Source organism: Barbus barbus, assembly GCF_936440315.1.
Source record: "Barbus barbus genome assembly, chromosome: 13".
NCBI classification, from domain to species: domain Eukaryota; kingdom Metazoa; phylum Chordata; class Actinopteri; order Cypriniformes; family Cyprinidae; genus Barbus; species Barbus barbus.
In genome coordinates this window covers 9,946,858-9,969,782 of record NC_136741.1, presented here as the reverse complement: position 1 = coordinate 9,969,782, position 22,925 = coordinate 9,946,858, and the positions used below count along the sequence as shown (strand labels likewise).

The window sequence follows — 22,925 nt, the reverse complement described above, 5'->3', positions numbered from 1 at the left end:
ACTACAATACAAATTTCCTGTTAGAAATTACATTAAAAGTGAAAAACGTTAGTGAAAAACTACATTTACACACATATTGACCACCAACCACATTTTTTAGACGCCATATATATATATTTTTTTGTTTAGCTCAACTATCGCAAAATTTTATGCATAGATTTGTGGTATATCAAAGCAGTGAAAAATAAATCTATGCTGGTTTCAAAAATCGATCAGATGAAGGTCTCGTGCTTTCTCACCTGCCTCATTTAGTTCGGTTGAATCGCACTAGAGTTCGTTTTCCCTATTGGTGCGGTTCGTTTGGGCAGGTGAGAATGCAGCAATCGCACTCGGGTGCGCACCAAAAGCGGACCAAACAAGCGTACTGAGACCTCATGAAGAGGTCTCGGTACGCTTTCAAACGAACCCTGGAGCGGTTCGTTTGTGGTGAGAAAGCAATCCGACCCAACGGACCAACGAACCAAGCGGTATCATAATTCCTAACGGGAAATATGTTATATAAAAAGCAGCAGTCAGTGTCTTTTGTGTCTAGCAGTCAAGCGCTTTGAGTACCCAGAAAAGCGCTATATAAATGTAACAAATCATTATTTTGTGAATGCAAGTGAGAATTTGTGAGAAACTTTGATTTTGTTAGTGAGAATATTATTATAGTGTTATTGCAGTTGAAAACCAAAGAGCACCTCTTCATATTAAAATGTTGTGTAATTAATTACTCTTCTCCGCGCATTACAAGAATGCTGTCCTGAGGAAGCCTCGATTCGCGCTGGCTGTAACTGCATTATATAGGCTATATATATAATGCAGTTACAGCCAGCGCGAATCGAGGCTTTCACACACATATATATATATATATATATATGAAAATATATTTATATATAGATAGATAGATATATTAGAGAGGAATGACAGCTACATTCGTTTTGCGTTTGCCAGGACAGCTATAAAGCCGCAATGAGCCCGCGGAGCAAACTTGTTAATCCATCTTGATGAATGACACAGAGGAACTTAAACAAGTGAACTCTGACCAATAAGACGACAGCTTTACTCACATGTGACTTGCATAAACACAGTTTGGTACGCTTTGCAATGTTGCCGTGTGAAAGCGAACCGAACCAAGAAGAAAATGCAACAATGTAACAAATTAATCCCTGTTTCGGAACAAAGCAAACGATCTACAGGTCTGAAAGCACAGGACGTGAAGCAACATAACAATGAATTCTGATACCCTCCTGCCTTTTAATGTGTCTTCCATAGGCAGCCTTTTTTTACAGCTTTCAGACACAACCAATGTTTAATGGGAAGTATGTTGAAGATTAGCCAATAGCCTGTTGATTCACTAAATGACAAGCTGGTTTCCCACAAAAAGCAGTTTATTCAGTATGCTTCACTGATAACCATTCCCTGCGTACTGTAGTGTTAAGTTTTTTTTTCTTCCTTTCTTTCTTGGAGGCTTGCCTTAAAGTGGCTTTGGTTACACCTACTGAGTGGCAGAAAGACTGAGTGGCAGTGGCGTGGTGCATTTACAACTTTATGCAAATGATGAGCAGAAAGCGCCAAGAGGCAACAAATAGCAGTGAGCAATGAAAAATTATATTGTGCTGGGATTTAGTGTGTAAATCATATTGTTTATATATTGGACGCTTTGAAGTTGTTGCATGTAAGTATGGCAGCTTGGAAACACTGTTAATAATCAGCTTGAATTTACATTTACATTTAGTCATTTAGCAGACGCTTTTATCCAAAGCGACTTACAATTGGGGAATACATAAAGTATTAATGTATAATGCATAAATTAATCTTGAAGAGGCAATCGGATAGAGGAAGTGCTCGTAACACCAAGTCTCAGGCATTGTTCAAATAAGTACAAGCTAGCAAGGGAAGGAATAAATAAAGAGAAAGATATTTTTTTTAGGATGAAGTCAAGTAGTGTCGAAAAGATGAGTTTTCAGTTGTTGCTTGAATATTGACAGGGATCCCATTCCGGATAGGGGTGGGAAGATTATTCCACCAGCCAGGAATGGTGAAAGAGAATGTTCTGGAGAATGATTTTGAGCCTCTCTGTGATGGTACCACGAGGCGTCGCTCACTAGCAGATCTCAGACTTCTGGAGGGGATGTAGATTCGTAATAGTGAGTGGAAGTAGGCGGGTGCTGAGCCTGTGGTTGTTCTATATGCAAGCATCAGTGTCTTGAACTTGATGCGAGCTGCAACTGGTAGCACTTTTGCTGAGCCTGCACTGAAGCGAGCTCCTCAGCAAACTTCTACCTGACAGTCAGAGCAGCGTTATGTCACGAAAGTGTGTATTCAGAGGAAGAACGCAATGGTTTAGGGTGCCATTTGGGACAGGGCCTGAGATGTAATATTGCTCACATGTATGTCTGTGAATGTTAAATTTGGCAACGCCTGTTTTTTTTCTGACACCTGGTATTTATATTAATTCCATTTTTTCTTAATTTTTTTCCTTGGTATTTCTGATCATGTGTTCTTGCTGCCATATGGTCATAAATATGGCGGATAAGCACAAAACTCTGGTGACATCAGATGTGCTCTGCAAATTATGTAAACATTTATATACATACTCTGAATGTAAAATGTAATTTGATATAGAAACTATAAATGCACATAGACTGTACAAACAATCAGCAGACGTACGTTGGATAAACACAGCAGGCTATGGTAAACTGGCACCCAATATTGTTCTGGTTATACGATACAAAACACCTTTGGGATATTGTAGGCTACACTAAAAATGTTAGTAGTTATAAATAAGAGTAACGGATGTAATGGATAATTATATGAGACAGCATGTTGCGGTAGTCTATAAATGACACTGGAGCCTAAAGCTGAGAGGGAAAGAATCCACGCAGCGAAATTCGTAATGAAAGCAAACTATTAGCCTACTTTAGAAGCTCAAAGAGAAAGGGAAACTGTCCTTGGTATTGAAGCTGTGAACCCGCTTTCAACACACTGTGGGCTGTGGCAGCCATCATTAATTCTCTCTTCAGTGTACTGTACCTATATTTTTCCCGTTAACATATAGACTACATATTTTAATTAAAAATGTATACATATAAAATTATAAATAATCATATTAAATAATCAAATTCTCCCTTTATTGACAGTAATCTAACGTTTATTTGTTGTTTTTATTAGTCTGCCTGCTCGACAAGGTGTTGTTTGTCTTCAAGGACCTGTTATATGTTTTGTCCAATGGCTTTAAGAGACACACTGTATCAGACACCGCACAGAACGTCAATAATCCAACTTCACCATTTGCGTTCATTGACAAAAACAGCATTGCCAAAATCATGCAGCAAATAAAATCCATGGAAAAAAGTTTGAGAATTTGGTGAGAATTTGAACAAGAAAATGTGGATAACAATGATATTTAGTGGTATCTGAACGAGTCTTATGAAATGTTACAGCACTTTAAATCTGCACATGAACTCATATTGACCAGTGCTATAATATAATAGCCTACATAACGCACAAAACAGAGTAGTTCCACATACCTGCGCGGAGACGTACGTGCTTCAGTTCTTCTCACAAAAATGTTGAACAGTCTTTATCTCATTGCAGAGAGGTTTGCTGAAGTCGAACCTCTAAAACCCGTCACACATGTTTAGGGTGAGAAGCGTCTCTCATCGTGTTGGGCTTAGTTGATGCTCTAACATCTCTCTCCCTCTCTCCGCACGTCAATGACGGGTCACGGACCACAACGACTGTTTGTATGCGTAACCTACTGTGTCATTGCTCTTGTTTTATTGGTTTTAGATAGATGATGGTAGCCTATTGTTTGCTGTGTCACTACTGTTATGGATGTTGTATTTGGGGTAATGTTATGGTTGCAGAGGCTGAGCAACCATAAATATAGGAACGCTTCGCGGCATTCTGGCCAAGTTCCATTGGGTTGTCAGACCGGCATATAAAACAACAAATGTTATTATATTATATGTTACCGACACATTTTTTTTTTTGAGTTGGATGTTTAAGGTCGGGTAAATCTGAAACCTTTCAGCTTATACTTCAGTCAGGAACGAAAACGAGTCTGCAGGAACTACAGTGGATTGTATTGTTGTTAACAACATGACAACTTGTTCTGTTTTAAAGTTGAGAGTTGTGAAAATTACAAAATCTAGGACCTTTATAGGCAGTGCATGCCTTTTGTATAGAATGTATCCCTCACAGCCTCGTTTTCTTTAAAATGAATGAATGTATACCACCGTGGACGTAAATGGTCCATGCACCACATGAGACTTTATTATGGATGTTGAGGTTTAGATGGGCTGTGCAAAATCTGTGGGGAGACCAGTGTCCTGCTTTAGTCTACTAGGAATAATTGGATTGCTGAAAAGTAAAAGACCCAAACATAGATGCTTCTGACAGTGGATAAGCAGACACGCATACAAAACGTATTTCGTTTTCATTTTAATCCATAGCAGTGTGGAATTTTTCTTGAGTGTTAATAGAAAATTTAAATATTCTTCTGTGATGCGTCAAGGGAAAAACTCCCGTTGGAAATGTTCTGGTAAGATGACTTACAATGTCCTGAGCTTCTGGATAAAATATTCAGAATGACCATTTTATGCTTCTTTTTTACTCTCTTAGCATTAAAATTTTATCTGCACCCTGCTCTGGTGCATGAGACACCATAACAGATCACCACAGTCAGTGTCAGCTTCATCTTCAAGAAGGGACATCTACAGACTGAGTTTCATTTTCCCTTCTTTATTTGCAATATCATACATTAGGTATAAATGGCAACAAGGATTACATGGAAAAAGCATATAATCTGTTAAGACAATAAAGGCAGGGCTAACATTCACTGCTACAAAATACAACATTTTACTTGGTTTATTTATACGTTATGGATCAATATTAGTATGTAAGAACAGAGATAGTACTTTGGGTTTAATTCAGGACCTTGCTATTTGAGAGAGCAAAGTAAGGCATTCTGTTGAGTTTGTCCTCTAAATGAAAAACTCAACAGATGAAAATAAAACAGCTGGACTGAGTCACACAAAGCAAAAGGACAACAGAGTGATGTACTAACCAATCTACACATTAAAATGATAAAACGATGAGCAAAGTTCTTGCTCTTCTCTTCAACAAACACAAAACTTAATAGTAGGCTACCGGAACAAGCATGAATTGCTGACTAATTGGGAAAAGGTAATTCCACCTTGTTTTTGTAATTTGGGTGTCAAAAATAATAAAGAATTAATTAAAATTGATAACTATATATGACTACAGAAGCAGATACAGCACATTTAACAGATTAGTTCACCCCCTTTTTTTCATTCACTCACTCTAATGTCTTTCCAAACCTGTAGATTTTGAACGTCAAGAGGGTGAGTAAATGATGACAGAATTTCCATTTTTGGGTGAACTTTTCCTTCATGGGAAGACTAAACAACTTCGGGGAAAAAACAATACTATTAGCAGTTCATTCATCCATTTGTTCACGTATTCAATCATTAATTCAGCAGTACAGGAATAGAAAGAATTGGGTAAGGCAGATGGATCATCTTACAGCAGAGGAAACTCAAAGCATGCCATTTTAAACCTGTTTTTAAAAAATGGTTTAAAGCTTTCTTGACAAAAGCCAAGGTAGTGCACATGATTGAATGGCAGATACACAGCAAAATATGCTCTACTGCGATCTCAAGAGCAGTAACAACATTCAGTTAAAAGTATGGCTACATGAGACTAGTGCACAAAATACTGGATTCAATACTGGCAAACATCGTAGTGGCTACGCAGTTAGTGCAACGCTGGTCCTGCTGGGTTTAGCATGGCACTGACATAAAGCAGGTTTTTGCAAAGACCCAAGAAAAGAAAGATGGGGTTTGCATACAATTTCAGTGTTTTTAGCACTGAAGGGATTTTACGGCAGGATCAACATCAATAAATCACAGAAAAAAAGAGAAAACAGAAGTAAGCTAATCTAAACAACAGGCATGGTGTCACATTTCCATATATTTGCTGTCCTGTTATAAAAAGAGGGGAAAGAACATTAAGCGGGTAAGTTTATTAGTGCTAGAAGAAAACTGACACCTGTGATCTAAAATCTAACCAAGCCGATTATCCCATGTGTGATTTTCATCTAATTCTGAAATTTACTACATACTTTGCATTACTTCTAACAGCAGAAAAAGATGGGAAGAACATACAGAATCACAAACTACAATATCAAGACATAAAAATAATTGTTATTAAAGAGTTATTAAATAAGTGAAAGGACAAAAATATTTCATATGTATCTGCCTTGTTCATACTCCATGCTGTAAATTTTATATTCCATTAATAACAAAACATTCTTCATAAATACACAAATCTTTTCAAGTGGATTTTCATACCAAAACATGCAGGTAAAGGCAAGTTATCTGGCCATAGTAGGATGACAGCAGCCAATCAGCTCACATTTTAAAACCATGGAATCCGTTTAGGTCACACATAACAGCCAAAAGCAAAGGTGACAAAGTACAGTTGGAAAATCGAATGGCGAAAGCACATTTGTAAATGTTTTCATTATGCAAAGTACAAGGTTATTTTCATGTTACAGTGTTTACAACAGTACACACCAATGATAACAACAATTACACAAATATCTACCTGAATAATAGCATTATAGTAGCTGACTGTGTTATGATGTGTTTATTACAAAATTACACATTTAAAAGGGACAATAATAATAGAATTGGACTATGAAATTTACTAAAAACTTTTAAACCAGCTAATAATTCAACCTCGGTTTTATGGTAAAGGGAGAGCTCACCCAAAAATGAAAATTCTGTCTTTATTTACTCGCTATTTACTCATGCTGGTAACCAAACAGTAGCAGGTAGCCACTGACTTCCGTAGTATGGGAAAACATACTGTGGAAGTCAATGGCTGCCGGCAACTGTTTGCTTGCCAACATTCTTCAAAATATCTTCTTGTGTGTTCAACAGAAGAAAGAAACTCATACAGGTTCCGAACAACTTGAGGGTGAGCAAAAAAATGATAGAATGATTCCATTTTTGGGTGCACTACCTCTTTAACAGTTAATGCAAACTCACTTTCATTCTTTTCCCTCAGTTGTAAATTTCACCATTGTAATGTAATGAAGTCACATTTAGTTGGTATTAAAAGGTTCTTATACTGTTTAAATAGCATGTATTATTAAGTATAACCAATATGTTGAAGCAGCAAGAGGAGAAATATGGCATAACAGTGTTACATTTTACAATTAATTATGTTAAATCCAAACATGATGTAAAGGTCATTCGGCAGGTATAGCAGAGATTAGCATTTACTATTCAGTGTTTACTTATATGCAGACAATAAGTTTAAGAACAACATAATTAGAGCTTGACATAAATGCCAAAACTTAAATATTTCTCCCTCTCATAATATCCCTCATTACCGAAACAAAACACACACAGACACAAACACACACATACACGCACACACGGCAAAAAAAGAGGATATTTTAAAAACACTTGGTGAATTAAAGGGATAACGAGGTAATACCTTTATTATGTCATTTTTTATGGGTAAAAGTGTGTATCTGTTTACTGTGAAATAAAACCATTTTTATGCAACAACAGTATATATATATATATATATATATATATAAAAAAAATATCTTGAAACATGAAACCTATTATAACATCTCACGAATCCACAGCTCTGTCGGCTTGTGAACTGCAGAAATGCTTGGCATGCTTTTTTACTATAGAACAAACAGAAAATGAAAACAAGTTGTTAAATTGGTGTGCCAAGTTGTCATGTCATACCTGAAATATGTGCAAATATTAGACTGAGAGCTGTTTAGTATTTTATTTAAAACATTTTACGCCACTTACAATGAGAAAATACTGGAGACTCCAAAAAGTGAGTACTGAAATCTGTAAATAGATAAATTGGTATAGTGCTAAGGGGAAGACAGAAACCCCATTGGCTTTGGCGATTACCTTTAGAAATCCTGAATGGGAAGACTGTCTTAGGAAGCACACAACACTGTATCTGTTATAGGGCTTTGGGTAGATGTGGTGAAATCATGCTGTGTCAGCCACCAGCGGCTTGAGATAAGATGGCCTCCAAGACTTTTAAAAACTGGTCTGCACAAGTCAGTTTGTAATGTAAACAGCCCTTCCTAACCAGAGTTTAAGTGTTACTCAGTGAAAAAAAAATCTCTCAATCTATTTTCAATCATTAATGTAAACTCTTCGATTGGCCTACATTGAAATGATGTGAAAAATAATTGCTAGATTTTTAAACAAAAAAGACATGACAATTCGAGATACTGTGGTTTTGGTTTAACATTTGTTAAATAAAAGGGTGAAGGCAAAGGCAGAGTTTTGGGGTAGTAGGTAGATTCACATTCATTCCCTCTTTTTCCTGTTTTATTCACTGTTGATGAAGGAAGGATGGACGAATTGAGGGTTGACAAAGGAAAATCCATCGAATTCAGCCTGGTCGATGTTGGCGATAACCAGCTCATCAGGAGGGGTCAGCTGTGGCTGTGTGCGTGTGAAGAACTTGTCAAAGTTCTCTGCCCCCTTTCCACACTATAAAACAAAAAAGAGGTAGCAAGAGAGAGATTACAGGAAAGAAAAGATTACTTTTAACACAATTTACTGTAATACCACAATCCCTGCATCACATTCAGACACAAATGAAAGTCAAAGGTTTGTTAAATATACATTGTAATGCAGACAACAAACATGGCTTAAAGTTACACTCTTTTATCTGCACATGGTTTGAACTCCAAATAAAGCGGATTTTAAATGTTTAATTTTTTAACATTCTTTGTTGGAAATATGAGATTTTGATGCCTGTTTATACTTTAGTTCCCAATTCCCTCATGTCCAACACACAGATTAACACTCCTAAGATTTCAGATGATATGCCCTAGTTCCTCTTCATCTGGATGATAAAGCAATTGGCTCTACTAGTTTGGAGAACACAAATGCGGAAGCCAAACACACTGGCAACCGACAGCAGTTTCTGACATGAGTACTTTGCATTAATGTGTTAAAATCAGTGTAAAACATAAAATGAAACGTGAAACAAAGTATTTGTTAGAATCTTCTGAGTGACTATACAACATGGTAATCACTATAGCTATTCTCATTTTCTATTCTTCATGAGAGGCTCGTGAGTAGTTCTAAACCTCATAAGCATGTTGACAACTGGAAGTTGAAGGAACATTAATACCTTTCTTTAACCTCCATACCATGTGTATGAAAAAGTACCAGAAGCACATTTATAATAACCCTATTATTATGACGAATAAATGATTCAAAGCTCCTTATCAATGATATATACATGTGTGGGTTATGCGGTGTGCAGGATTCAGACCCTTCTTGTTAGGGCTTTCATAAAATTGTTTTAATATTAAAACAACAGCCAACGACATTTCCTGTTATGACTTCTCTCAATGTTTAAAGAAGGCTGTCAATTTAGGTGTTAACAAAAATAATAAATTTAATCATGCCCCTGTATGTAAAGGAATTTTCCTTCTATGGAAGCAATTTAAGAACAGTGAAAAGTGACACAGCTACCATTTCATGCATGTGCACATAGACCAACAACTAAAAAATGGAGTAGACTGATCTAAGTGATGATTTGCAATACATTTTATCAATCAATTGGCATATCATGTAATTAAGTAATATCTTTAATCGACCGACTTCCCAAATTTCATGCAAAAAGCAAGAAAGAAAGATGGCGTTTCCTTTTGTAAAGCTGCCAGATTCCATAAGACATGCAGCTCAAGATGTGCCTTAAAATAGAAGATTTCCCTCCCCCCTTCTCATTGTATGATATTTGAAAGGAGAGATGAATGGTGACTCAAGCACTGAGAGAGATGGTCAAATATAAATGTGTCATGCTCTGTTATGAGGCAGATTTTCCCATCATATGTGAATGATGAGAAACTGAGAGGGAATGGTTATGTTCTAACAAGTATGCAGTTCAATTAAAGTTGCAACTGTCATCATCACACACAAACACGGAGACCATAAAAAGCCATTTTTCAGACACAGAGGTCCATGTAGGGCACTTCCTACGTCAGCAGTGGAACTAATGATTGGCTAAATGTTTAAAATGGTAGCTGTGCTGAATTAAGCCTGTTGAACCCCCACCATTAGTGTGAAAGGGACACAGGCTCTGTATCTGGCCTACTTTTGACCATGAGAGGAAGCTGCAGTTCAGCTTCAGGATATCCTCAGGGGACATCACACAATTGTTGAAAAAAAACAAACAAACAAAAAAATATTAAAACTGACAGGTGATGTTCATAACACACTCTCACTAAAAAAATAGGACATCATAAGAAACACACAAATACTCGAGACAAACTAACCCCTCTATTCTTTTCTGTTTTGTCCCCAGTGATGTGACAGAATGCCCTATTCAATGATATATGTGTGGGAGAGCATGTGTGCTTGTGAAGGGGAAACAACTACAGTATGACCCACTTTAGAAGTCATATATATGTATGCAGACTGCTTTTGTAGCTCATCCCTCTCTCTCGCTCTCTCTCCCACTCATACAACACACACACACACACACAAAGGACAATCTAAGCTATTTAATATGACAAATGGCTCTATCTCTATCCTTTTAGTATCTTGGAAAAATATTCTCACTTCCTCCACAGGCGCTGTCTCAGAAAAGCACTACAAATTCAACACGTTTCACCAAAAAACTGTGAAAACTAGAATTATTAGAACAAATATCAGATGGCACAGAAATTATACACAGCAAGAAGCATTCATCAGGACAGGCAGATGATTACACATTAGTGTCAGAGAGGTCTACATTTGTACTGGCACTGTATTTTTTTGTTTGTGATTTTTACATAAAAACTGTAAATTGGTTAACTTTATATACTTAAAGTTACTTTTGCATATACAGTGATAGTACTTTAATTTTACTGTAAAAATACTGTCATGATTGTTTTGTGATTGTTACTTTTATCATTTTGGAAGTAAAAACTATGAGTTACCATTTTATTGACAGGGCACTTATTGTATTACCTGTATTATCATTTTCAGTACATTCTTAGGTAAAAATGTTTTTGGTATATTATCATCATATCAATTTATATCATCGTATCACAGTTAAAAGTAAAATACACAGGTGCTAATATTCCATTTTTTTTTTAAAAAGTGAATTGCTGGCAAAAATAAATACAATAACATTTACTCTCCTGTATCTTAGTATCTTAATCTGAATCACCATAAATACTTTAATACATGCCTTTTCAGAGCCACTTCCCCATAAAAACTTTCAGTCGAAGAGCATTCTTAGTTTTTCCATCAGTATATGATAAATACACACATATGCTGAAAATGAATAGACCTGCATGGATTTTCTTACCACTTTGGGTTTGAATGGAGGCTGTACTTCTCTATTTTCCAGACGTTCCCAGTCAATCCGACGGAAGAAAGCATGTTCCCGAATATCTCTCTCCCCCTCTGCGCTGCAGCCCAGACGCTTTGAAGGGTGTTTTATCATCAGCTGAGACACAAGATAAAATCATTATCATGTAAACAGGAAAAAGCTTAATGTGACAATCATAAAAATTGGCATTTAATATATACAGTTTTCCGTTTACATGCATATGCTCATTATTAAATTTCATGATAACACAATTTCAAATAGGGGTAGACAAAATTCATTCACATGAGCATTTTGTCAACAATTATTCTAGGTTCAATTGCATATGGATATCTATTATGAAAGTGTAAATGTTCGTAGGTTGTTCTTTTTCTTTTTATTCAGTGTACTTTCTTAATATGAAGTCATAAAAAAAGATTACCCTAACAGCTAACCACCTTCAAGACATCCTCAAATTAATATGTTCATTCTCCATGGTCATAGTAGATCTGTACTGCAGATAAAGGCCAGAAGGGACAACAGTTACAAACTCATCAGGAAATCTCAGACTGTAAACTGAACGCATAAATCTCTGCAGTCATAATAGGGAAAAAGTGTGGAGTTTTTTTTTTTTTCTCTCTGAACAGAAATTCCAGACAATGGCAAATGAATGCATAAAAGTGTTAATGAAAATCCTGTCCATGGGTGTGATATTATAGTGTATATAATGCAATTAATTTCACAAATTGTGCAGTTCATTGTTTTTATCACCAAGTGATATCTGTTTGTCTAAGTCTACTTGAGACAGTATTGTGAAAGTTGGTAGAAGTGGCTTAAAACTCAAATGTAAACTCAATTAGGAAAGCTTTAAAAATGTATATAATACCTGTTTTTTCTTCCAATATGCTATATAAATAAGACATGTTGTTGCTCATAAAAACCCCAAAGAATCTAGAGAAACCAATTTATTGATATTTTGGACAGATCTGTGCTCCATCCACACACAATATTTAATTTAGTTTTGGGACCAATTCTCACTTTTAACTAGCTATTAACTACGACCTTTGCCTCAGTGAACTCGTAATTTGCAGTTTATTAATAGTTAAGGTAGTTGTTAAGTTTAAGTGGTCAGCACACTTTCTTTAAAGGTCCAATTCTCACTATTAACTGTAACTTTGCCTCAATAAACTCCTACAGCTTATTAATAGTTAGTATGATAGTTGTTAAGTTCAGGTATTGGGTAGGATTAAGGGATCTAAAATATGGCCATTGAGAATATGTGCTTTATAAGTACAAATAAACAGGCAATATTCTAGTAATATGCATGCTAATAAGCAACTAGTTAATTGTGGCAATTGGTCCTTAAACTAAAGTGTTACCGAATATTTCACATGCAAAGAAGTTTACAAACTTTGGCAATTCCAATAGCTATTCGGTTCTAAGTAGCACTCATTTTAATTAACAAAGCTAGTTCATGCATTCATGACCTCTAGACTGAACTATTGTAATGCACTGATAGGTGGTTGTCCTGCATCTTCAATAAAACAAGCTACAGATGCAACGGCTAGAGTTCTTACCAGGTCAAGAAAATATGATCATATTACCCCAATTTTACAGTCTCTGCACTGGCTACCTATTAAGTTCCGTATCATTTACAAAATATTATTACTTGCCTATAAGGCCCTAAATGGTTTAGCTCCTGCGTACCTAACTTGTCTTCTACCACGCTACAATCCAACCCGCTCCCTAAGGTGGCAAAACTCTGGACTTTTGGTAGTACCTAGGATAGCAAAGTCCACTAAAGGAGGTAGAGCTTTTTCACATTTGGCTCCCAAACTCTGGAATAGCCTTCCTGATAACGTTCGGGGTTCAGACACACTCTCTCTGTTTAAATCTAGATTAAAGACACATCTCTTTAGCCAAGCATTCACATAATGCATCTTATAATCTTGTACTACAGTTATATCTGATCAAATGTACGTTTATTATTATTCTTTAGCTTGGGTTGAACAAATCATTTTTGCTTAGATGGAACAGCAGCTACGCTAATTATGTCTCTATTTGTTTCTCTGCTTCTGACACGGGATTAACATCCCGTGGTAACTAGGAATTACAGAAGCTTCAGTCTGGATCCAACCCTTAAATGATCTGAGATGACCGAACACCTGAGAAAAGATGATGCCAGGACCTCAGAGGATGCCAATGCTCTGACAACATACATAATTACCAAATTTTGCCATAAGTTAAATATATTAAGGTTCTGCAATATATAAATATATTGTGGAAACTTAATTTTCTGTAGAGCTGCGTTGCAACGATTTGTATCGTAAAAAGCACTATACAAAAAAACTTGAACTTGAACAAATGGTGACTTAAATTTGCCAGGAAAATTGATTTCAGGTACATTTCTAATTCATTATACCGCTATAGACCCAGGCTTTTCTGGGTCAGCTTCTGACAGCCACTATGTATTCATTAGTAGGTGGCACAGTTTATAAGACACACACACAAATTTCTAAATACACAGAAATGAAAACAGATGAACTTACACCTCTACAACTGACAGAAAGACAGAAGGTGATAGAAAACATTATAAAAGTGAGACAGTGTGTGATGACGCAATGGTCCTGCTTGCACCATTACCTCTTTCTCTACCTAACAGGATTTTCTTGTAATAAAAGTAGCAAAAAGTATTATGGTATTACCGTAGTTTTCCTGAAAGTACCTTCGAGTATACTGAAAAATTCAATATGTGAACAAAAGTTTATTTCTTACAATGATGATAATACCTTCAGAAACGGCTAATGCACCCCTGTAATTTATTGTAATTTAATTGTCTTTTTGATTCAGAACAAGTGCTTTCCAGCCAACTGACAAACATGGCACGACTTAACAAATTTTGACACGGCAGATTTTACACCAGACCAAAATAAGTGTTTAATAAGGCGCTGATAGGTTTTAGTCACCCCAAGATGACCAGAGCATACATGCTCATGGGCTAAATGTAGAACATGAGCATGGTAACCAGAAGGCAGAACAATCTGATAGACCATGTGACTATCATCATCAGCAATCTGTGGCCTCCACCAACGCATGAGTATATCATCCTCCCAGAAATAACCTACCCCACGTTTTGAGACTTGTGACTTGTCTACAGCAGCATCAATACATTTTGTCAGATTCGGGTCTGCCCTTTGGGCAGCAGCTAACTGCTCTCAGCCTACCTTTATGGGCGGCTGCTGGTTTTCCGTAGCAGTTTCAGCAGCTTGCCGCAGCATAACTGACAGTTTACTCTCTACCACATCAGCTGAGGAAGGCAAGAAAGATTCTGAAATATCAACTACATCATCAATTCTTTGTGCCTGAGCACGAGTTACAGCACACGCCGGGAAAACAGAGGGAAACATTTTAGAGACATCAGTTTGGGCCCCAACATCAGGCTCAGCGGACACAATTGGACATGGAAAAACCTTTCCACCCACCAGGTCATTTCCCAAAATCATGCTCACACCTTCAACTGGTAAATGCGAACGTACGCCAATTTTCACAGGGCCTGAAATGAAATTGGATTTTATGTACATAGTTTGTAGAGGTACGGGCACGCAGCCTAATTCCACACCACGGATGAAGACATCTGTACCGATGTATGACTGAGACGAGAAAGATAACGCACTCTCCAAAATTAATGACTTTGCAGACCCAGTGTCTCTCAGCATTACAAAAGGTTTAAAGTCAGAGTCATTTGAAAGGGCTACAGCACTTTCCATAATGAATGGATCGAACAAGGTTTGGCTAGAGTGCAAACGATCAGGAACAGACTGAACAAACGCTACACCTTTGGGTTTGGTTCCCGATTGTTTTTGCTGCCATGCTTTGCAATCTGAAATCAAATGTCCAGGGTCAAGGCAGTAGAAACATACCCTTTTAGGTGCACCACTTTTTGAGACGGTCTTAGAGTCGCTATCAAGTTTAAAAACATTAACTCGTTGCAATTCCTTAATGGTTCTCTCTCTTACAGGTGGACTGCTAACAGAACGTACAGATGGAAACACTGTTCTGTGGGTGAGAATAAATTCATCAGCCAAAATCGCTGCTTCAGAAAGCTTGGAAATCCTTTTCAACAAGACTTTCTGGCACACAGCTCTTGGAGTCCTCCAACAACTCAAGTTCTTGAAGCTCCTCAAAAGTTGTGGTTTTGGTGGCAAAACACCACTTCTCAAAAAAGCATTCTTTTCTCTCTTGCAAATTCTACAAATGTTTGCTTGGCTAACTTTGAACAAGATCTGAATCGCTGACGGTATGCCTCTGGTACCAGTTCAATGGCCAATTCAATTTTGCAAAAACAAAATAAGAGTCAACCTCAGTTTCACGAAAAGGAGGTACCAACTTTACATATTTACCTACATCAAATTCAGTCTGCAAAACATCAGGAACACTGGAAGGAGGAGGTCTAGATCGAGGGAGTGGAACTGGCTTGCTTTGCAAGGCTTGAGCTTCAAGGTCTAACGTGCGCAGTTCAATATTTCTGTCTGCCTGTATGAGTGTCATGCTCCTGACGCTTTAAAGCAAGATCCAATTCTTTCAGTTTAATTGCTACTGTGGGATCTACATGAGAGAGTGTTTGATTATTTGCCAATTTTGACTCAGACAGGGCATCAGCTTCAATTTCAGCAATACCCTCACCCTCGACAGAGCGTTCAGGTAATACACCTGCCTCTAGTATAGTTTGTCTTTTATCAATTTTTTCATGGCTTCTTTGGGCTTTTTTGATCAAGAACAATAAAACGTTACAGGTCAATGCAAAAAACAAACAAAAAACAATATACTAAATAGATTCAGACTCTACTAAATTGCATTTAAACTGAGAAGGTATAGTAATTTAAGAGTGATTTAGCTGAAAGAATGTAATGTGAGTGTTCAGACATGTCATATAACTGCTTTATTTCTGCTAAAAAGTGTGTTGGTTTGTAATGCTTAAAAGAACAAAGGGATATATTATTGAATGTATTTTTATATTATTTTGGAAATTGAATTAAGTCTGTGACCGTACATGTAGAAAACAGGGTACTGTAATGAACGAAAGATTACGCAACAGTGTAATGAGCAGACAATCAAGATGTTCCATTAGTAATTCTTTTTTCATATTGTAATCTTACCAAACATTATGCAGAATGTGCTACATTATAAAATGAATCTCTTAAGTTCTATACATAAATAACATAGTCCTAACATAGTTTTTTTTTTCAGGGATGTAGCTTACAGGTATCTCATTGAAAACAAATGTTAAGATGTTCTGGAAACAGCAATTGCTGAAATCCTATATTAATGAGAAAATATGAAATCTAATCATGTCTTTGTTGATGTTAGTTAATTAAAATGATGAAAATAATATAGATTTATGATTTACCATATTTACTTGTCAAGTAAAGAAGAAATTGTCTGTTACAAGAAGTTTTTTTTTTTTTTTGTCAGACTGAAGGTGAATCTAATAACAACAAACTGTATTCATGACAAATGAAACCTGAACACTGATAAGACTTATTAAAAATGAAACCAGGGGTTCATGGGTTTTTATCTAAATTGGATCAGCTCCTGCAGTGAATTTCTGATAGGCAGTGAATTACTGAGCAGATTCATGTAATATGAGGGATTAAAAGAAGTGATAATACAAAATAATTTTTTTTCTGTTATATACATTTCAGCAACTTTCACTGAACACAATTTGAGATACATTGATATCAAATGTCAGTGCATTTCTGTCAGAAATATCTTGGATTCATGGGAACCTAATGACCTGATTTTTGGAATGACTCAGCTCTCTTCTTCTGAGATATATCCTCCTCATTTGTCAGGTATTAAATGAGCTCCTAAACTTTTACTTTCTGGTCTCAGCCGCATACATCCATTGATCTGGAGAATGCAATGTTTGTAACTATTAAGTCAATAAGTCTACAACTATTTTTAGGCAAAGATGAAAGATTAAAATAGAAGAATAACGTAATTGTGAATTTTGTTTTCTTGTTATTAACCAACTAGAGAGCAATAATCCTCCTTTCCCCCCAGATTTTCTGGTAACACTTTATTTTAGGGTCTCTTAACTAGTTGCTTATTAGCATGCATATTACTAGAATAAGGCATTAATATGTGCTTAATCACTACTAAGAAATGGCTAATATTCCAGTAATATGCATGCTAACAAGCAACTAGTTAAGAGACCCTAAAATAAAGTTTTACAGAGAAGTCATACTGGTTCAGCTGAGCTTTGGAACCTGGAACATTCTGTTTTTATGTGACAGAACTTACCCCTTTGCAGATGGAAACTGCTTCTTTGGACATGGATTTAGGGTAGGAGACATTGTGCTCCATAATGGACTGGAAAAGTTCATCTTCATCCTCACCATCAAATGGAGGCTTGAAGAAAAATTAAAACATTCAAAATCAACATTAAGAATAATATTAATATTATTCAGTTTTTATCCTGATATACAGTATCTCACAGAAGTGAGTACACCCCTCACATTTTTGTAAATATTTTATTATATCTTTTCATGTGACGACACTGAAGAAATGACACTTTGCTACAATGTAAAGTAGTGAGTGTACAGCTTGTATAACAGTGTAAATTTGCTGTCCCCTCAAAATAACTCAACACACAGCCATTAATGGCTAAACCGCTGGCCACAAAAATGAGTACACCCCTAAGTGAAAATGTCCAAATTGGGCCCAAAGTGTCAATATTTTGTTTGGCCACCATTATTTTCCAGCACTTCTTTAACCCTCTTGGTCATAGAGTTCACCAGAGCTTCACAGGTTGCCACTGGAGTCCTCTTCCACTCCTCTATGACGACATCATGGAATACATGTTGGAATACTGCCCTGCGGCCCTCTCTCTGCTTCAGTATGTCACAGTACATGTTGGCATTCATGTCTCCCTCAATGAACTGTAGCTCCCCAGTGCCGGCAGCACTCTGAATTTTATGAAGCGACGAGAATACTTTTTGTACGCAAAGAAAATAAAAATAACGACATTTATTCAACAATTTGTCTCCTCTCTGTCTCTCTGTGTCAGTGTAGCGCCATTTTAGAGATTATCCGCTAGACGCAAAGTGTACGCTATTCTCTGTCATCAGTAAAACAGGGATACGCTGTTTCCGTTCAAATCAGCGTAAATAAACGTACAATACGTATCCATGCGTTACTGATGACAGAGAATAGCGTGCGCACTTTGCGTCCATCGGATGCCTTCCAAAATGGCGCTACGCTGACACAGAGACAGAGAGGAGACGAATTGTTGAATAAATGTCGTTATTTTTATCTTCTTTGCGTACAAAAAGTATTCTCGTCGCTTCATAAAATTCAGATTTAACTACTAATGGCAGATGGACTATTCTGACGATGCTTTTCATACTTTTATGGACCTTGACAGTGCAATTTACTATGCAGTCAATGGGACAGTCACAAGCCTCCCGGTTTTCATCCAAAATATCTTAAATTGTGTTCCAAGGACAAAAGAAGCTTTTATGGTTTGGAACGACATGGGCGTAAGTGATTAATGAATAATTTGCATTTTGGGGTGGAGTATCCCTTTAAGCTCACTCTTACAAAAAGTACAATTACATTAGCATAAAATATACTATGGTAAAAACAAGTAAAAAAGCTCATTATGCTTAGACAAAGTGATAATACCTTGGTATTATTTGAAGGACCTTATGGTACCATTTCAATTCCATCAAAGTGTATCTTAGTATATAATGAAGTACCATGGTATTACCATCTTGATACATTACTGACAACTGGTACTTACCAGAGTGTTTTTTTATTTATTAAGATAAGATGTATCAAATTTATGATATGAATTCTCTAAAAAAATTCTCTAAGGTTGTGGATGTGAAGAGGTGCATTTTTACCCAGAGATCTTCTCGGAGTACAGCAGCTGGTGTCAATATTATATGTGGCCACTGCAAACTGTATAACAGCAAAGCTACAACTGTATTATAAGTTTGGCAGAAGGTAACAGCTGCCAATGTAGGATCTGATGGTTATACACGTGTACTCACCTGTCCCGCCAGCATCTCGTATAGCAGGACTCCATAAGCCCACCAGTCCACAGAACAGCCATACGGTTGATATGCTATTATCTGAAAAGAGACAACACAAAAAGCCCTACAGATTACTACTGAATACTAGCAACCAAAATATCACTACTGTTATAGAATACCATTTTCCCCATCATTCCCTTCCCATCTAGAAGCACACATCTCCACAACAAATAAACTATAAAAATATACTGTATTATATTATTTTGTGTTCTAGTCAAAATATCCCAAAAAACAAAATTGATTCACAAATCAATGTAAGATAAGAAATATTCTTGTTTATTTTAAAAGTGGTATTTGTTCAATTATATGACCTTGGTATATCGCCATAGGGTGTACTTACTTTTTCACAGCACTGCACTAAGGCATTTTTTATATACGTGAAAGATTGTCTAGGAGTACAGTAATTCTTTAGCATGAAAGAGACCCAGATATAAAACAAAACCTAAAATGTTCTTTTATTTAACAAACCAAGCAAGATTGCAACTGAACTTGGGTGGGTGGGGAGTAAGAAAGCATGAGTATGCCTTTAAAATGTCAATAATGAAAACGCACACCTTTTCTTTTTTTTTTTTTACCATATATTCCAGAATTTCACACAGCTTATACAGCTTGCAGTCAGCTTTCTTGGCTAATGCAGTTCATAGCACATTTAGTGTGTGTGTGTGTGTTTCTATGTGACATCACGCTAACACTATGTTACAGTTCTATCATGGCTGTAGCCGCTCAAGGTTTCGTCCGTGGCTCTAGATGTTGATATACACACAAGCTAACTGAGGTGCGCAGAACAAATATCAAATTCTGACTAAACAATTACTGAGGAGAAAACAAATGGGCCTAAAAATCTACTAATATAATTTCTCAATTTAACTATTAACCAAACTGAAGAAGCAAGTGACAGAATAATGGATGGAAAGACATTTTCACACTGGTAATTTCTATAATACTGCACTTCATAAGTTCACATGTTCTAATCATCTAATAACATCTAATCCCAGTGAGTGATAAAAGTAAACAGATTTAACTGATAAAAAAGGCTCAGGCCAGAGACTGGATTTACACTCCTCACCTTTATTCCTCTTGAATTTAAAGAGATAATATTATACTAACAATATTTTGGCAACGCGAGAAACAGACCAAATTGTAATTATCTTATTTTATGAACTCAATGGGAGGTCCTCACTAAGATATGAAAATAAATGTCTTACAAATTTACGGTTAGTGTGTTACTGCTGCTCTACGTTTGACACACTTTACACTCAAGTTAACATGCAGCAATGTGTTCCCAGATAACACGCATTACCCCTGCATAATATGTAGGTCAGCAAAAGAGACAGAAAGAGAGAGAGAAAGAGAGAGTAATGCTCTCAAAAAAGGATGGAGGTCAAATGTCCACTAATATACATACACTAAATACACACACACTTTATTTTATTTTGCAGCTTCAGAAAGCAAAACTGTGTGTGTGCTATGTCTGTGTGAACATACAGACACATGTGATGGTATTTTAATGCCACATAACAAAAAAGTAAATATCATATTGGTAATTTCAATAACAACAACAACAAAAAAAGCTCCAACATTATATTAATACTAATATATGGCGAATGCTATGGCTTTATTCTCATTATTTTGACTCTCTTATTGCTATGATTTCTAGTAATTCTAGTCATAGACTCTAGTCAGAGCTAGTAAGAATATTATGAGGATGACAAGGACATTACTATACAAACTTTGACAGCCACTCCTACACTGACTGATTTGGTTTCTACCACAAACATTCAACAGCATTCTAAGTCTGGTTATGTGTGAGGGTTTGTTTAGTAAAATATAGATACAGAGTGTCTGTTTTTTGTGTGTGAAGAAGTCTGAAAGACCATTGTGGCTGCCTTTACAGCATGACTTTTAAATACTTGCTGTAGGAGACAACTCTGCCACCCACTGTCATGTCATGCCACTACAGTTTGAGTATTTGAGGGGAGAAAAAACATAGAGGGACAGAGAGAGAAAGATACTGTGAGTGTGTGTCTGAGGATGTCAGAGCAGATAAAGTTCATCAATATGAAATGTTGATGTGCCACAGATAACCTGCATTGTAAGAGCTTATGTGTCACTTGTGGAGGCATCCTCATGCTAAGGCCTGCTCTGGGAAGTAAAGTTAAGAGAAGAGGAGCTTCGGTACAGAGAAATAAGGACAGCTTCACACTAGGATCTGCTCTGAATATGAAAAGATCAGTATGAAGAAAAAAGGGAAGAAAGAAAGCACTGAAAAGTGGTTGTTTCCATTACTGCAAAATGTTTAAAATGGTTCTATTAGAGTGCATCATAAATTACAATAGACCATTTACTGTGAAGATGCATTTCCACAGCTATTAACATCATACATGCAGCAAAAATTGTTTTTTATATATATATTTTTTTTAAATGTACAAATACTGCTGTTGAGGGACTGATGGCAAATTTGACGTCTTTCTCTCTGAAATAATCAGCTTCTTTAAATTTTTCCCCTTTTTTGTAAAGTGATAGAAATGCCATTATGAATTATTCTTTTGCTATTGGAGCACATGTGAACACAACAAATTAATTTGTTGCAGTTTCTGTTCACCACTATATATATATATATATATATATATATATATATATATATATATATGTTTTCCCAACTATGACAACTTCCGCTTGAGAGCACCTCTAAAATGTGAAATGTCTGTAGAAAAATATGATCAAATTACTATGGCCAAATGCCAGAAGAAATGTCATGGTCAGGAGGTAAGCAGTTGTTCATATATCCTTGAATAATGATTGACAGTATTTAATTAAGTCTCTTCTTCTGAAACTTTGTTTTACAAATTACAATTTTAGAATTAGAATTGTTAAAATCTGTAGCATGTAGCATTTGAAATAAGGAGGCAAAATGCTAGTTACTTAGTCTATATTTCGTACAGTTTCAGTCAAAAATCAACCACTTGCAGCAACCCATAGGGAGTCATTTGGGAATTCATTGGGCTCAAGGAAGGCAAAAGAGACGGTGTCTCCTTTTTAAACTGCTAATATGGCTGTTGGACAGTGTCACTGTGAAAAAAAAAAAACATTATAATACTGTGGATTATTTTCTCATCCAAAAATATTTTGAGGAGGTACTGCCTCTGAGAAAACAACAGGTTCAGGGTCTTCTAAGCACTGCTGCTAGTCACATGTACATTCAGCATTTGCTGTCAATCTGGGAGGACTGCTACTGCCTGCAGGAAACACACTCAATCACTCACCTCTGGAGCAATGTAGTCTGGCGTTCCACAAAATGTACGGGTGCTCACGCCCTCCACAATGTTCTCCTTGCACATACCAAAGTCTGCAACCTTAATATGACCCTCTGCATCCAGCATGACATTATCTAATTTCAGATCCCTGAAAGTGATAAAAAAAAAAAAAAAAAAAACACAACAGTACAACAGGGTG

The 22,925-nt window shown here is 36.4% G+C and overlaps 2 protein-coding genes across 2 annotated transcripts in view; both read right to left on the bottom strand.

The window, feature by feature from the left end:
* The window catches only part of LOC306878689 (voltage-dependent calcium channel gamma-5 subunit-like), a 40,532-nt gene extending 36,829 nt beyond the window's left edge, over nucleotides 1-3,703 (bottom strand). The window contains exon 1 of the mRNA XM_079431174.1: nucleotides 3,513-3,703. The gene's annotated coding sequence lies outside the window, so the exon portion shown is untranslated. The remainder of the gene's footprint in view (nucleotides 1-3,512) is intronic.
* Nucleotides 3,704-7,767: 4,064 nt separating this feature from the next.
* LOC306878683 (protein kinase C alpha type-like) overlaps nucleotides 7,768-22,925 on the bottom strand; it is a 155,244-nt gene continuing 140,086 nt past the window's right edge. The window contains exons 13-17 of the mRNA XM_079431167.1: nucleotides 22,736-22,874; nucleotides 19,431-19,511; nucleotides 17,677-17,784; nucleotides 11,374-11,514; nucleotides 7,768-8,555 (exon numbers count right to left, since the gene is read on the bottom strand). Of these exons, the coding sequence (XP_079287293.1) occupies nucleotides 8,391-8,555; nucleotides 11,374-11,514; nucleotides 17,677-17,784; nucleotides 19,431-19,511; nucleotides 22,736-22,874 (634 nt within the window). The 3' untranslated portion in view covers nucleotides 7,768-8,390. The remainder of the gene's footprint in view (nucleotides 8,556-11,373; nucleotides 11,515-17,676; nucleotides 17,785-19,430; nucleotides 19,512-22,735; nucleotides 22,875-22,925) is intronic.